This window comes from Microtus ochrogaster, chromosome 19 (genome assembly GCF_000317375.1).
Source record: "Microtus ochrogaster isolate Prairie Vole_2 chromosome 19, MicOch1.0, whole genome shotgun sequence".
Lineage (NCBI taxonomy): Eukaryota > Metazoa > Chordata > Mammalia > Rodentia > Cricetidae > Microtus > Microtus ochrogaster.
In genome coordinates this window covers 36,803,609-36,820,754 of record NC_022021.1, presented here as the reverse complement: position 1 = coordinate 36,820,754, position 17,146 = coordinate 36,803,609, and the positions used below count along the sequence as shown (strand labels likewise).

The 17,146-nt window shown below is 34.8% G+C and overlaps 1 protein-coding gene across 2 annotated transcripts in view; it reads right to left on the bottom strand.

The window, feature by feature from the left end:
- Positions 1-17,146, bottom strand: part of LOC101986955 (cadherin-10) — a 184,757-nt gene that overhangs the window by 111,113 nt on the left and 56,498 nt on the right. For both annotated transcript variants that reach the window (XM_026783755.1, XM_005356651.2), the window contains exon 2: positions 1,431-1,785. In XM_026783755.1, the coding sequence (XP_026639556.1) occupies positions 1,431-1,661 (231 nt within the window). In that variant the 5' untranslated portion in view covers positions 1,662-1,785. The remainder of the gene's footprint in view (positions 1-1,430; positions 1,786-17,146) is intronic.

Here is a 17,146-nt window from a genome sequence, read left to right as displayed (position 1 = left end):
TTCAATCTGAACTGGAAAGTCTGCTACTTCCTGCCTTCGTCTAAGTTTGCAAGGTTTGTTGTTTGTATTCCCACTCCTTTTAGTTATTTCACTTTTTATGTCATTTTTATTCTGTTTATCACATATTTAACAAGTCTAAAATTATTCAAATGTCCCCAAAATACACCAAAGTTCTAAAAATAATGGAAATTTATTATCACAAAATATTGTTTTCCTTGGGTGAAAGCTTAGCATAGTTTCACCAAACATCTGTCTTTTCAATCTTATACTGCAATACAATAGCATATATATATAATATATATATATATTAGCTTGCCTATCTTGTTTTTAAAAATTGTGTTCACATGTAACTTAAGACAAATAAAAGAATAATTTATGGAAATATATTTTCTTTTAAGCAAGCTATATAATTGCCCTTGGGACAATTATATTACCTATGTGTATCTCACTTTGTAAAAAAATTAAACATGCCTTTTATATATCTTTGCTGTAGTAAGCATTAATGCTAACTTACATACAGATGGTCATTTAAAGAAATGCATTAAAAATAGTTTACATAAAAATTTACTTTCGGTAGCTTCTGAATTTTTGAGATCAAAAATTGATGCTTATAATGAGTTCTGACAATATTATTATAATTATTTATAATTATATTACTATAATTATTATTAAATTTATTCACTTATTTTACATCCATACCTCAGTTTCCTCTCCTTCAACTCCTCCCATTCTGTCCTGAACTCTCCACCCCATTCACTCCTCTGTTTCTGTTCAGAAAGGGGCAGGCCTTCCCTTGGGTGTCAACAAAACATGGCTTATCAAGTTGAAGTAGGACTAAGTGCCTGCCTTTTATTAAGGCTGGGCAAGACAAGCCACCTGATTAGGGACAGGCCCTGTTCCCACCACTAGGAGTCTCACGAGTAAATCTAGCTACACAACTGCCACACATTTGGAGAGGACCTAGGTAGGTTCCATGCAGGCTCCCTCACTGCTGGTTCAGAGACTAGGACTTCCTGTGAGCCCATGTTAGTTTCTGTGGGTTTCCTTGTGATGACCTTGATCACCCTGGCTCATACAATCCTTCCTCTCTCTATTCAACAAGATTCCCTAAACTCCACCCAGTACTCGGATGTGGAATTCTGCATCTGTTTCCATCAGTCACTGGGTGAAGGCTCTCAGATGGCTATCTGGGTAGTTACTAATCTAATTACAGGGGATGGCTTCTTCAGGCTATCTATCTACTTTGCAAGATGTTGCATGCATCTTTCAGTTTCTCAAAGTACAGTTGATGTTAGATGAATAAAAAGGAGTTGGGAATGTTTAGATTAACAAATTTACAGTCACCGAATCTCGATGACCTTCAATATTCTTTTCTTAGATATGTAAGTCAAGACTATAAGCATTTACCTTTTCAACACAGATTTACTTACCTTGCCTACATATTGATAATCAGATCCTGTATATTCTTCCAGTAAGAAGAACTGGTTCCACATCCAGCCACGTTTTTGGCGGTGAAGGATTTTACCATCACTTCTTGGGACGCGGGCTTCTGCAATCATTTGCTGAAGCCCAGGAGTCCTTCTGAAAATTAACTCTGGAGAGCAGAAGTGGGGTAGGCATGCCCAGAGAACAAAAAGTCTCAAGAACTGATAGATCGTCATAGTTCACTTCTTGAAAAATTCTAGTGTAGACGATGAGAAAGTAGTTCTGTTTATGGCATCAGATCTCACTGGGTCTCAGCTGGCCTCCAACATTTCAATAATGCTGTGGACGTATTTCCAAGAGCTTCAAGCAAACAAACATTAAAAATAGTTAGTGGAAAACAATTTGATCTTTTTTATTACAATTTTAACACGAAAATGATTTAGTATAAGTGCAAAATAAAATATTCTTTTTTTTCTTTTATTTAAAATAATGATCAGTTTTAGAAAGCATTGTCTGATAGAATATCTAAAATTTAAGAAAAACAGTGATAACTAATTTCTTTCAAGTATACCGTTTAAAGACCATCCATGACTCTTTATCTGATGACACTGTTTTAATGACTTATAATTTCTAAGTGAAGTAGAAAGACACCATTTTGCATGTCAAGTTTTCGATAATTTAGCATACAATTAAACTTTGAAAATAACGTTTTATTCAAATAAGATATAAGAATTATGAAGAACATGAAACACAATAACAATATTGTTGAAATTTGATCAGATATTACAGAAAAGTTAAACAAACAGAAAGAAATAAACACATGCAAAAGTCTTCTGCTGAAAGGATCTTCCTTCCAAAGGATCACTAGGATTTCCTTAAGTATAAAAGGCACTACTCCAGTGAACTGGTTTGTAATAAACTTAGCAGTAGAGACGAGAAGGATCTACTCGTAGCAGATACATGTGTAATACAATGCAAGATCTGAACACTTCTTACCACACTTCTGCCTTCACTGTGGACTATAATGTCCAATATCTACTATGGTAATAGCCTACTCCCTGCTCTCTAACCTTATACCTGTCACTCTTTTCTATATGGCATCTCCACGTAATCTCAGTAACATCAGTTGGATGACATCTTATTTCTGCATGGAAGGCTCATTGAACTTTGAGCAGAAAACAAGATCTACCCTAATATATGTTGCTGGATTTTACAATGGCTTGTTACTTCACACAACTATTTCATTTTAGTCCTTTACTTCAACCCACTAAAATGACTCCTGTAAGGCTAGGGCTCTTTTAGTGTTCTGTTCACTAAGGATCCTGTGCTCGCTTTTGTTTTGGGCTCTCTTTCTATCATGCTTTGTTTTCAGAGATCAGCTTAGATCCCATCACCTTTTAGCTCCTGCTTTGATATGTACTCTGGAATTAAATGTACCACCTTGAACTCTATATGTTTTAATTTTTACCAGTTATGCACTCTGTTAACACATGAAAGTCTCTTGCAGAAATTAGATAGGTATATTTCTTCCTTACTGTTATATTCAGTCTATAGAACAGAGCCTTTTGCATAAGAGAAATTCATTGGCCACATTCAGTAAAAAAATAGGAATTATAATGGTACAAACATCTATCATTTTCTATTCTATGATCTATGCCAAGTATGCACACATAAAGTCCTTTGACAAGAACAATTACTTATGTTTTATTATTGTTTTAGGCCATTTTTATTCTGTAAATTTGTGTAGATTGTTAAAGCTTTCTAATAGATACTTATTTTATTTCTGAAAATCATAACTGTTCTAAATTGTTTAGAGACTAAGAGGATTGAATTTTCTGTATGTTCTATGAGAAGCACTCTAAGTACTCTGTGATCCACATTGATGCTTCCACTCACATATTTGGTTGCACTCTGTTTGGTTTCCTATTCCTTTGTTATTAAAAAGATTGAAAAGCTAATGCAAATGTGCTTTAGAAATAAGATTAATGATGAACCAATGTCTCCCTTGAGTATATTAAATGATAGTGAGCGCATGAAGTCATACAACATGATCGATGTGAATGCTATTATAATATGCCATGTAATACTCCACCTGAGTTTAGCAAGGATCTGATGTGTAAAGTAGTTTTACATCCCAGACTCATGCCTTTCAGACACTTATATTGATTGAATTCTAGGTTGTAGGAACATTAACTAAACTGTTTCTATTTCTATGATATAGGATATATTACAAGAGTTTGGCCAGCATCTTACTGCATTTCTAAGGACACAGAAGTATATGAATTAATATTTCTGTTGTGTTCTAAAAATATTAACATTTATTGAGTCAACAGTGTACTAACTCAACGCCTGGGATCATTAATAAACTTGACCACAACTATATTCAATATTGCTGCTTCCTCTATATGCAACAATAAACAGCTAATAATTATAACACAACACTGACATTTTAGATATTAATGAATAACATATATTTAAACTCTGTTAATAAATATTCAAAACTCTACATAAGAAATGGAATCATATTTTCAAGATTTTTCTATATGCAACTGTTTACTGTTTCAATGCCTTAGAAATCCCCAGTAAGATGCATGATTTAATAATTATAATGTAAATAAAAGTATATTTGAATATAGATTACATCCAAACTATTTGACATAACTAATTCAAAGAAACTGAATTTACTCATTATTACATTCTTCCAAAGTTCAGTTCCACTACACATGTTCCATGAAGTTAGGGGTTAATACCTAGACATTTGAGAACATTGCTTACTTATTTTAAATACTACTAAAAATATTTGTCTGGTAATATGACACCAATTGTGAAAAGTTTCTATCAAAATAATATTTAACAAAGTCAGTCAATATATTCTTTTGTTTGGGGAGGTATATTTCTTCATAACTCTCAGATACATACATTTTTCTTCCCCATCCAATATGCCATCACTGTGTGCGCGCTTGTGCACAGGTGCACCTGAGCGTCTTTGGAAATTTAACTTTGCATATCTCCCCTGATTGCTCCTGACCTTACTTTTTGAGACAGTGAGTCTTCTTGAACCTTGAGCTTGCAGATTAAGCCAGGATGATTGACCAGGGAGTCCCAGGGATCCCATGTTCTCCATCTTCCCCCATGCTGGAGGTATAGGTTAATACCACTATTCATGGCCACTTTTAGTGTTGTAGCGATCTAAACTCATGTTCTCATGTTCATACAGAAATCACTTTATGCACCGAGCCATCTGGGTAGCCCATCACACTATTTTAGGCAATCATTTCTCACAAAAAAAAATTATAATGTCTTCCAACAGGTTTTCTTAACATGAGAATTTCTTACTTTAAAAAAGTCCTGCAGAGAATTATCTAAATTAATTTTTCTTAACCCAATTCATCAAGAATAAAGTCAATTAAAATATTTTAATATGCCTGCAACTAAGGAAATACTACTCCAACCTTATATCAACATTTGGGATCAACTATTTTTAAATACTTTTATACTATTTCCAGTAATTTTAAATCTTTATATGTAAATCTTTTGATTTGTGTATTTCTCCATTAATGTGTAATTCTAAATATTGTTCAGGCAATTATAGCTTTTTGAATTAGATTCACTTAGGAAAACCATAATATTATGATAAGCAATTGATATGTCCTTTGAAATTCTTTTTTTTATTAATAAAAAAATTAATTTTATTATAAAAAAATTCTCAACCTGTTTGGAAGAACTCTGCCCATGCCTGGAGGAGAGACTATGTCTGGTTTACTCTGAGTTCCTCTTCCTTTGCAGGTGTTTGCTGGCTTTGTTATGAGTGGGGGAAGGGCTGGGGAACACCTGGCCTTCCACACTTGTTTGTCGCCATAACTGTGAACTAGGACTGACTGGCTGTCGTGACTCACTTTCCTGGTATCAGGCCAAGCTCATCTTCGTCATCTCCACCCACCTGCTTCGGGTTTATTTTGTTTTGATTTCATCCACAGTCACACGGAATCCTCATGGTCGCTCTGTGCAGAAGGGTCCAGCGTATGCCAGGTTTACAGATGGACCATCTGAGAGCCATGGAAGATCAAATACCTGTTCTGGGGCCATACGCAGAGGAACCAATGGGCCAGGACTCAAATGCCGGTTGTTTGTCTCTTCGATTGTGACAGTTTCTCCACTCAGCGTACCCTATCTCGGAGGAGTGGCCAGAAAGTCTACTTTCAGGTCTTGCTGAACTGGGGAGGCTTCCTTAGATAATCCAGATTGCTCTCTGTGTAATCTTTGTCTTGTTGCTAGGCAGGAACAAGAAAACTTGGCATCTCCAAACCCGAAGGGCAGTTGGTAAAAGGTTCCTTGTTGCTGGTTTAACGTGGCCATCCTTAGCTCAATGGTTTATCTTAAATCCGGAGACTGATTTGGTCACATCCAGCAATTGTCTGTGAAAACTTTGTCTTCTTATTGGTTACAGTGAGATTCTCAAACAGTGTTTCTATGTTTGCCCAAATAAGGCAACCAATTAAGGCTCACCTTCCTAGTCTCTTTGGAAGTAGTAATAAGTCACCCCCTCTAGAGGGACATAGATTCTATAAAGTGCTCCTTGACTTCTCGAGTGGCCTTTCTCCTTGAAGGTAGATTCTCTTTACAAATATTTTGTATTATTCTCCCAAGCTGTAGTTGTCAACAGAGCTCAGTGGGAATTCCAGTCTGAGCCAGAGTATTTTCTCCCTCCCAAAGCCTACAGTTCTGGCTCTGAGCTAGTATACCGTGATGAGCCACTATGAGCTTTTCAACCAATTGGCAAATTCTTCATAACAAAGCCACGACCTTGACAAAACAACCCAGTGACATTCTTGATCAAGTGACCAAATTCCCTTCCTTCTCTTGCCTATGTTGTCATGGTTTTTGTATTTGTAGCGATGGTAAACGTGGACCAACTAGAAAAATAAAAACCAGAAAACAAGAGTCTCAGTTCCCAGGAGACTTCTTGTATCCCCTATCCCTGCTGATGTGGACCATCATGAGATTTACTCGCAGAGAGTGTATTGATTTGGTCAGGCTGCTGTAACAAAATGCCACAGGCAATGTGACTCATAGAGCAAAAAATACATTCTCTCACATTTCAAGAGGCTACAAGGTTATGATGCCTGCAGGCTGGGATTCTTCTGAGCTCAGCCTCTCGGCTTGAAGACGTTCACCTTCTCACTGTGTCTTCGTGAGGTCATCCCTCTGCATTCATGTCCTGAGTTCCATTTCTTATAGGGACAACAGTCATATTGTGCCGCGCTCGGTGTGCTATTACCCAGTTCGCGAGCTTCGGGCAAGGGGGCTAAGATGCTCTAGGATCAGGAAGCGATGAGTGTGCATGTTCCTGAGAGCTCTCGAGGGCCTGCTCCTGGTTCGCGCTCCTTTCCACATACTTGCTCCCGGCTCGAGCTCCTTTCACACACTTGCTCCCAAGAGACTCTCGTTTCAACAGGTGACTGGGAGGAAGGCTGAGAAGACTCCCCAGCCAGAGGGACTGTGGTGTGCTGGTAAAGGTTTCAGAGAGGAGGGGAGTAGAGTCCAGAATTGGAGAGAAACGTACACAAATGGCTAGGAAAATGGCTGAAATTCTTAATGAATAAGCTGGAATCTATGATTTAAACTTAAAGCTAAATATCATAATATAAAATTATATAAAAAGGAGATATTGTACTAGCTAGAATTATAGTTTTGCAATTAAAAAGGAGGTAGAGATCAAAGAAGTGTAGTAAAACAAATGAAGTTTTATAATACAATTTCTAGGTAATTAATTTGAGAAAACAATAAAAATTGTTTCCTTTCTTAGTCTTAAACATAATTAATATAAGTTAACATTTAGTGAGAAACCACCACTTGTTTTGAAACCATCTTTCATCATGATTCACTGTATTCTCTTCATACAAGAACTTTATAAATTTTAATGTAAATTCGGATTCCTGGGTAAGTTCTTATTTGTCCATGCACTGGTGGAGTAGGGATGTGGTAGGGAAGATGTGCAATATTTGTTTCTCTGCATGCATCTATATTTCTGTCTGTTTCTCTAACTGATCTGTTTATGTATTTACTTGAGGTAAGATTTGTCTTTATTTGTCAGTCTAATCTGACTTTATTATTTATACCAGACTGGCTTGAGAATCATTGCAATCCTTCTGCTGCAGCCTCCTTGAGTCCTGAACTCACAGGTGTGTGTGTGTGTCTGTCAATATTTTCTCTTTCTAGTCCTAGTGCAGCTAGACATATGCAAGGAATATCAGAAACACAGACCTCCTTTATATCGGAAATATCCTTCAAATTGTTTATGAGATTTTGAGTATAGTGCTTTAGAGACAAATTTATGTTTTACTGTATATATTGGATGATAACCAAGACTCTAATGGGAAATACCAGAACAGTATCACTAAATATTATTATTACTGTTATTATTAATATTATTATTTTAATAGAAAGTCTTTGTTTCTCAGAATAGTACTCAACAGCATCTCTTTGTCTGGCCATGCTATAAAATAAATCCCTTTGCAAGTACACATGAATGAGATTGACATACTGATTTCATTTCAGTTTTCTTATCTAAGAATTTTCATTCTTCTGATGAAATGGTTATCAAATGTTGTTTCCTCCAAAACAAGTTAACATAAGTATATAGCAGGCAAGATCAAAAATTATAATGTAATAAGCACATCAGTGAATTTCAATTACTCATTGTCTCTACACATCACTGCTGATCACTACCATACATTTACATTATTGGCTGAAAAAAGAAATTAGTCATTCTTCAGTCAATTGGTTATAGTCATTAGGATAGTAATGTAATAGATTTTAATCTTTCACCATCTCTAAGAATAATATCAATTGCTAATGATTATTGAGAACAAATTTAAGCCAATTTGGGTCGACACTTTAAATACCTTTAGAATTCCATACAATAAGTACAGGCTAATATGATTTCAATATTAAAAATCAGACATTTTTCAGGTGGGCTTTTTACAATTCAAATGAGTCAAAGCATATTAAATACTTCCTTTTTATTTAACTAAGGCCAATTTATGCATATTAAATAAAGAATTATGAGAAAATTGAATCAAAGCATTACACTAAGGACTCAAATAAAATGAGGCCATATGCTTGATCATATTTTCCAAGAGTTCATTACACACTACCTACTGTGCTCTAATGTCAGAAAATGTAGAATTTTACATTGAATATTTATCACTCTATTATAAGTATTCTGCACATGCATTTATTTTTAGGTATAACTTAAAACAAGGACTCATATTGTCTAACTTTTTTACTAATGCAAGGATCCACACAGTGCTCAACAATTTTTAAACTAGACAAAATATTACAATCACTCATAAAATATTTCAATATGAAGGAATATTGGTTCTTTTGCCTTAAGACCAAACTAAATTATAATCTTATATTTACAAAATCTTATTTGCATATTAACATGGCAGACCTTACATTAGCTGGCCAAACAAGCAATGGTACCTTTTAAATTGAGCAGTAAGTGCAAGACCAAGATTGCTAGTTTCAAATAAGCCATCACTCACTGCACAGAATGCTACCAAATTGCATAATGACATACAAAAAGCTTAGATCATTGCTATTTTTATTCAAGAAAAAGCATAATTTTAATTACATGGATTTTCAGATCCTGAATGTGACTAACACAAACCTTTTATAATGTCAGCAGCTATACTATGTGTTAATATCTTCACAAAACCATTTTCAAAGCCAGACACAATTCACTTAAATTTGAAAGTTTGGTAAGTAATACAAGATTCAATGACTGAGGTATTCCACTCTCAAAGATTCTGCTAATAGGTAAAAGAAGAGCATGCAAGAGTTTCCCCTCCTGTTTCCTTAACTTTTTTTTTTTGATTCAGCAACAAATGAGAGTGTCCCAGATGTAACTTAATCCATGACCAAGTTAGCAGTACCAGTACAGCTGTGACATTACAACTGCAACTTCCTGGAAATCTCATTTTGCTGTAGCTGTAGTTTATTTCATTATATGGAATGAGTAGCAAGAATGCTCTCAGGGTATCTTAAAGATGTTCAGATAAAAGCCATCTGCTACCAAATTTTCTTAGATCTGGGACTTATATGGGTTCTGTAAAACAGCTAATATGTGTGTATACTTACATATACATAAATGTGATATATATTATCACATTTTATCAGTACTGAACTTTCACTTTTGTTCAGTATGTCACATTTTTGTGGAAAACTACTCCATAAAATAAAAAAAAAATAACTTCTATGGAGACTGGACAAGGCAACCCAATAGGAGGAAAAGAGACTCGAGTGCAGGCAAAAGAATCAGAGATACTCCTGCTCCCATTGTTAGGAGTACCACAAAACACCAAGCTGACAGTCACAATAGATCCACAGAGGTCCTTCAAGACCATGTAGTTAGTCCCTGTGTATGGTGCTTCAGTCTCTGTGAGCTCATGTGGCCCTGCCTAGTTAAATTGGTAGGCCATGCTCTCCAGGTTTGACTGTCCTCTCTTGGAGGTCTCCTCTTTTCCAAAGAATAAAGGGTGGAGGGGCTGAATCTGAGGGAGAGGGAAGGTAATAGAAAAATAGAAGAAAAGGGAGAGAAAACTGAGTTTGGAATGTATTGAGTGAGAGAAGAATCTATTTTCAATGGGAAATAAATAAACAAATAAATACAAATATCTCTTAAATTATTCACCTGTAGGCAACATGTAACACTAAAATTACCCCATAGATATTAGCTTTTATTGTCTTGAATATAGACACAGTTCGATCTGGATAACGCTTGGCTCAATTTTAATTTGTACTTTCTATCATAGTTTGCAACTGAACAAAAAAGAAGCAAGACTCATATATTTATATTTAAGTGTTTTTTACTAATGTTAAGTCCCCATTGATGTGGGATTCCCCTCTGTATGCTGTGAATATCATTGGTTAATAAAGAAACTGTTTTGGCCTGGGATAGGGCGAAAGAATAGAGCTAGGCGGGGATAAATAACTGAATGCTGGGAGAAGAAAGGTGGAGTTTAGAGAATCCTTGGGGCTGCTACCAGAAAAAGACATGCTGAAACCTTGCTGGTAGGCCATGACAAAAGATTCGTGGTAAATTATAAAATAATAGAGATGGATTAATTCTAGATGTAAGAGCTAGCTAGCAATATGCTTAAATATTTGGCCAAGGAGTGACTTAATTAATACAGTTCCTGTTTGGTTATTTTGGGAGTCTGGGCAACCGGGAAATGAACAAGTGGCCTCACCACTTCACTTTTCTTTTCCCTTATCTCCCCCCCCCTCTCCTTCACTCTTCCCCATTCCCCCCCACCTTCTCCCATTCCCTTCTCCTTCCATAACCCACTAAATGAACTCTATATGCAAACTGTCTATGCATGGTATATCTATCCTTCTGTCTCCTATGTGGCCTCAGGCCACCTTCAGGGGACCCACCAAAGCCTTGGTCCACCCACTACCACCCCACTACCCCTCGTGGGACCAGCCTCACGACCACCCGCCTTCATGGATAATAATAGTCTTAGCTATATAAATTCCACACATTGCTTTTTTCTTAAATATACCACTAACATGACAGAACTTCAGTAAAAAAGAAGAAAAGCCATTTAAGAACAAAGATTCAACTATTTTTAACATTGAGTTTTTAAAGAATTTTGTTAGTAGAAAGGAAGGTTGAATTATTTAAAACTGTAATGTGCCTAATCAAAACAGACTTTGATGAGTATGTACGTGTTTCCCTTTTTCATCTTTGTACTCATTAACTACAAACTCTAATCCCCACTCTACAATTACCAATTGCTAGAGTACATTCTTTGAATTCCAAGTGAAATTCTGCATGCAGTCTTTCATTTGATAAGAATAGCCAAAACACCAGTTGAGGAGATCATTTATATGAAATATTGGAGTTCATAATTCTGATTCAGTGAATTATTTGGTGCTTGAATACAGTGTAATATTTATCACTAAAACAAATATAACAAGTGTAAAAGGAAATAATGTCTATATCTCCCAGATTCTAAGAGAATCTCTACACATTATATATTTCACTTATCTCCAGCCACAGTTACTGTGGGTTCATTTCAATAAGATTATAGTAGTAAAAGACATGTACCAACCAGAAATAAACCAAAGCAGCTGTTTTCTGGATCATTAAGGCCTAATCTACAAAGTGCCATTCATTCACTTAGTTGAAAATTATTCTTGTAAGCAGATTTCCGTTCAGCATTTCTTCTCCTATATAGTTGCTACAACTAGTATATACTCTGTGTTAAGTTTAATCTTTCAAGTTTTTGTACTTGATACTATCCCTCACTACTTTTCCCATTTTGTTAGATGGCTGCATAGCCATATCTTGGGAAAAGAAGCATAATCTTATTGTCTGCTTTTCCTTTGTGTGTATGTGTGTGCACACACACACACATACTCAATACCCTTAAATTGACTAAGTTAATTAAACAAAATATTTCTGTTGATGACACTATAGTTTATTATACTGACTTTTAACATAACTGGGTGGATGTTGTAAGAAATTTGTGGAAGCAATGAAGTAGAGAGTATGCATAAAAATCTCCAGTGTTTTTCTACATCATGCATTCTTGCTTTCTTAACCCCATAAAATATCAAGGAATAAAAACAGTTAAAAACAAAGAATGCATCACAAGGCATAATTTTTCTATAATTCAGGTTTTTCACAGCAATTGAGTAGTTCTTTTGGTATCTTCTATTATTATTTTCCAATTCTCTCTTTATTCTATAATTTAATCCTCTGTCATGTGTATAGGTAGCAAAGATTTTATCTGTTTTGACAAACCATCTCTTCACTCAGTTACTTCCTTTGCAACGAGGATCTTCAGAATTTCCTGCAATTCCATTCCTCAGTTCTTGGGGTCATTTCTTGAGCTATTGGGTCTCTAGTTAGAAAATTCTCTGTCTAGATCTTGATGTGTTTTCTCAAATAACTAAATTGAACACAATTACACGAACCCCAGGCAAACTGCTTCTGCGATGTAGCCAAAGCACTCAAAGTCAACATAACAGATATTTGGACATCAATGTTTGTCTCAAAGTATTATTTGCATTAACCACATATTAGAATCAACATAGAGGGCTGAGAATAAATTGAAAAAAGAGAAAATATGACATTTTATGCATTTACATTTATTATTTTAATATACATATATATGTTATATATACACAGACAGACACACACACAAAATGGATTCTTTTTCAACCATAAGAAATTAAGTCATTTGGTAGAAAATGAATACAATGTGAGATCATCATACTAAACAAATAGTATATTTTTTATCTCAGTTGTAGAGCCTACATTTTATAAAGATAATTACATGAATATGGTAAAGAAGTTATATAGTAAAAAGAATAGGAGGAAGATGGAAAAGGAGAAAGTGGGAGGAGATAGTATTGTGTGTGATTGTGTCACAGTGTAAGAAACTCTGTTTATGAGATTTACCAGTATTACAATGAGTATACCAATTTATTTTAATTATTATGCTTTCTTTCGTAAACATGTGTATTCACTTTTAACTTTTAACGTATTTTCTGTGAACAGTATCAAAAATGTGTCCTGAGTTAGCAGTTTTCTCTATTATAGAATACTGAAAGACAATTTCATTTTGAATCTTTAAAATTTGTATGTTACCAAAATATAATTAAATATCTCCCTTTCTCTTCCTTCCCATGGCTCTCACATTTTAAAAATCATTTCCTCTTATTCCTTAATTAATTTTGCTAAATCTTTATGCAAATAAATATATAAATAAAGCTTATTGAATCTCTTTAGTGTTGTTTGTAAGTATATTTAGGGCTCTCTTTGGGATTGGATTATCATGTAGGGTATTTATCTCTGGGGAAGCTAATTTCTGCCTCTCACTGAAGCTTTGAATTGATTGTAGCTCTTCATCTAGAGGTGGGGCTTTATGTGAGCTCTCCCACCTACATTGGCATTTCAAATGATATTGCAATTGTTCAGGTCTTTTGTTAACAGCCATACTGTTGAGATTCCATGGGTGTAGATTCCCTACTGTATATTTAGATAAAAAATCTTGCAGCTACTAGCTGGTAGAATTTCAGGTTTTTAAAGAAACAGAAGAGAGGTCATGCAAATAAAATAAACAAATGAAACAATTGTGCTTTAAGAGAAGGGATATCGGCAACAACAACAAAGATCACTGGCAGTAGATTGCAAGTCTAGCATAAAAATCTAAGTCCTAGACCTTCCAGAAAGAAATATCTTAGGAAGAATGTTCTGTGATTTTAATATGCAAAAACTTTTTAGAGATGATAGTAAATCAGGACCCTTGGAAAAAAAAAGACAAACCTATTTTTGTCAAAATTAAATATAATACCACTTACTCACAAATTAATGAAATGGAAAAAATAAGAAGGTCCTTAGAATCGGAACAGAGTTGCAAAACTTTAATCTGGTAAAGTATCTCTACATTAAATCTTCAGTTACATACACTATTAGGTGCAAACACAAAATTTAAAGGCACGTGACTGTTATCCCAGGAAGGATGAAGCAGGAGGACTGTACTGAGTTCAAGGCCCACTGAGGTTACATTATTAGTTCCAGAGAGCCTGAACAACCAAAGGAGACTGTGTCAAACAACAATAAATACAATTAAACATCTGAAGCCGGGCGGTGGTGGCGCACGCCTTTAATCCCAGCACTTGGGAGGCAGAGGCAGGCGGATCTCTGTGAGTTCGAGGCCAGCTGGTCTACAAGAGCTAGTTCCAGGACAGGAACCAAAACCACAGAGAAACCCTGTCTCGAAAAACCACAAATAAATAAATAAATAAATAAATAAATAAATAAATAAATAAGCATCTGAAAGCTGAGTTGAGGATGTGGCTCAACAGATTAAAATGTTGGCTGTGTGAGCCTGATGAGCTAAATTCAGTCACCAGAACCCATGGAAAATGTCAGATGCTATGAGACACAGCTGTAACACCAGCATTTGTATGGATGAGGGAGGGGCTGAGACAGAACTGTCAATAGGTATCATGAGCCCACTAGCACTGAATAGGCCGCACCTCTGCAGAAATGTATTCTGTCTCAGAAGACGGAGGGTGGGAACTCACTCCTGACAGGTGTCTTCTGGCCTCCACATGCATACATGGCATAAACATGACTACTATTACATGCCTACACATACTCCCATGATACAAAACAATACAACATCTTCCAAAAAGAAAAAGTAGATTGAAAACAGCATGCAAAAAGTTGTTCAGTATCATTCATCATCTTTGTGGACAAAACGTGAATATTAGAGCTATAATGAACACCATATCACAAAATTAAAAGCCCTACTATTTTTAAATGCACCCTCAGAAGTTCACAAGAATGGACTATTGAAGCTGCTAGACCTTTCCAATGAGAATGCAAAGTATCAGCTATTTCATGAATGTATTTTCTATTTCTTGAAATTTTACATATAGACTAATTTGATCAATTTGATTTAGCAGTATCATCCTAAACATATTATTTTTAAGTTTTAAAAACCCTTAACATAAAAGTCTATGGAAATGGAGGATTGGTTTAGTAAGTATTTTCCATAACTGAAAAAAGAAGTATAAGCTTCTCAAATGGATGAATGAGTTAACAAATTGTAGTGTATCCACAACACAATTTAATTGACTGTTGACAATGATGTAGCCACAAATACCACCAAATATTCAATATAAAGTGTTAAAGAAAAAATTATTTCAAATGTCTGGTTCTACTTAATATAGCCTTTGTAAAACAGCAACGATATGAGATATGAGACAGATTACAAATTATAATAACATCAAAATGATATGAGAAAACATTAAAGGACTTGAAAACACATCTGTCTTGACTGTTGTAATAATCACTGCAAGGACTGGTTAAAACTCACAGAACTGCACACAGAAAGAACATATTTTACTATTGGTTAATTTTGTCCCATATGAACATCCAACAATTACATAAACATACTCAAGTGTCAAAGTGAGGTGTACTTAAACAAAAACTACAATGCAATACCACCTTCTGTTTGCCATTCTTTAGAAAAGGAATGTAAATTTTAAAAAATATTTACCTTTCTTTTATTTCATTCATCACAAATTTAAATCATTTAGAGTACTAATTTATGTGTTCTTTGTGTATTTCATATATTTATGGAATATATTTTGATCCTCTACATCCACGACTTCTTTCCAGTTCTACCCAATGTCCAAACCCTGTCATCTTCCCAACATCATGCCTCTGTTGTTTTGTTATTAGAAAGCCTCTGAGTAATTAAAAGCCTTAAAGAATATGTAATTTTATTAATTAGAGAATATTTAAAATCATTATATATTAAGGATATATCTATTGAGGATCCAGGAACTTCTCATTGTTTTAAGTGTTTATGTCAACCAACTGTTCCTTTATGCTAGTCTAAGAAATTAATGCTTCCCCTCCGGAAAAAAGAAAGCGATCAATCCATTGTCCATACTACCTCCCTGTCTTATTTTTCACCTTTTAAATCCTAGCTATTTATCTCTTATCCACACAACAGCCTAAATTTAAGATTTGATAGTCTAAGTCTAACAAATACCGTGTTTTATAAAAAAAAAAAAAATCTATTAACCTCATGAGACCTTTATATTCTCTGTTTGGCCTGGACACCTTTAGCTTGAGCAAACAGGGGGTGAGTGCAATAGTGCATAAACTATGAGGACTCTGAGAGCTCATGCCTGCTTATGGGAGTGTGTAATTTAATAAAGTGTTCATTGATGTCAGCACACTGGCTCATCAGACCTGTGCAGATGTCGATGCCGGCAGCAGAGAGACTCTGACTCCTAATTAGATGACTGACGGCAGATTACGTTTTCCCTTGGAGACAGACACAAGGGTGGGAGAGGTGTATTTTCCACAACGGGATTTCTATTTACAAGTATCTGATGGAACAGAATCCAAATAGGAAAAGGCACACATTAGGCACAGCCAACTAGGAAAATGAACTTGATAGAACTGCATTATTTATAAGACACTTATGAAAGCTAACACAGAGCTTCTTTTGTTCTTACTTTATTCACATACAAATTTCTGGCATAAAATTTTAATAAAGAACAATATTTTGTGACTTGCTGGCTAAGTTTTCTAACAATTCTCTAACTCGCAAAGAAATTTTTGTGTTATGACTTGGAATTCTTTAGAGTATAATTGACATGTTATAGGCTCTGTAGGTCCACTCCATAGAAGGTCAAATTAATTGCAGATTTATCAAAAGTAATTGAACTGTATATCCTTTAGAGAACTAGGATTTCTGATTTAAGATCTTATTTATGAAAATGTATCTCATAAATAAAAAAATATATGACTTTCATAATAGTACTAATTCTTATTTACCTTAATAAAATGGTATATGTATTAAGAATTTTCTAAGGAACAAATATTTTAACTCAGCATTGTTACTGATATAATGTTATAGTTGGAATACACCTTCTATTTTTCAACTGATGCAGTCCACTTGTATATTTTCAACTGTCTGAAAACATTTGAATCTTCAAAGTTTGAAACTAAAATACCTTTTACAAAAAGTGTTCAATTAAGTTAAAGGTCAGTATATTATATATATATATATATATAGAACCCAGATGTTCTAGCATTCATTTGTAAACCCAGGGCAGGCACGATGAGGACATAAGGATCTGGAGGGCTTGTTGAGCAGCCAATCTTGCCTAA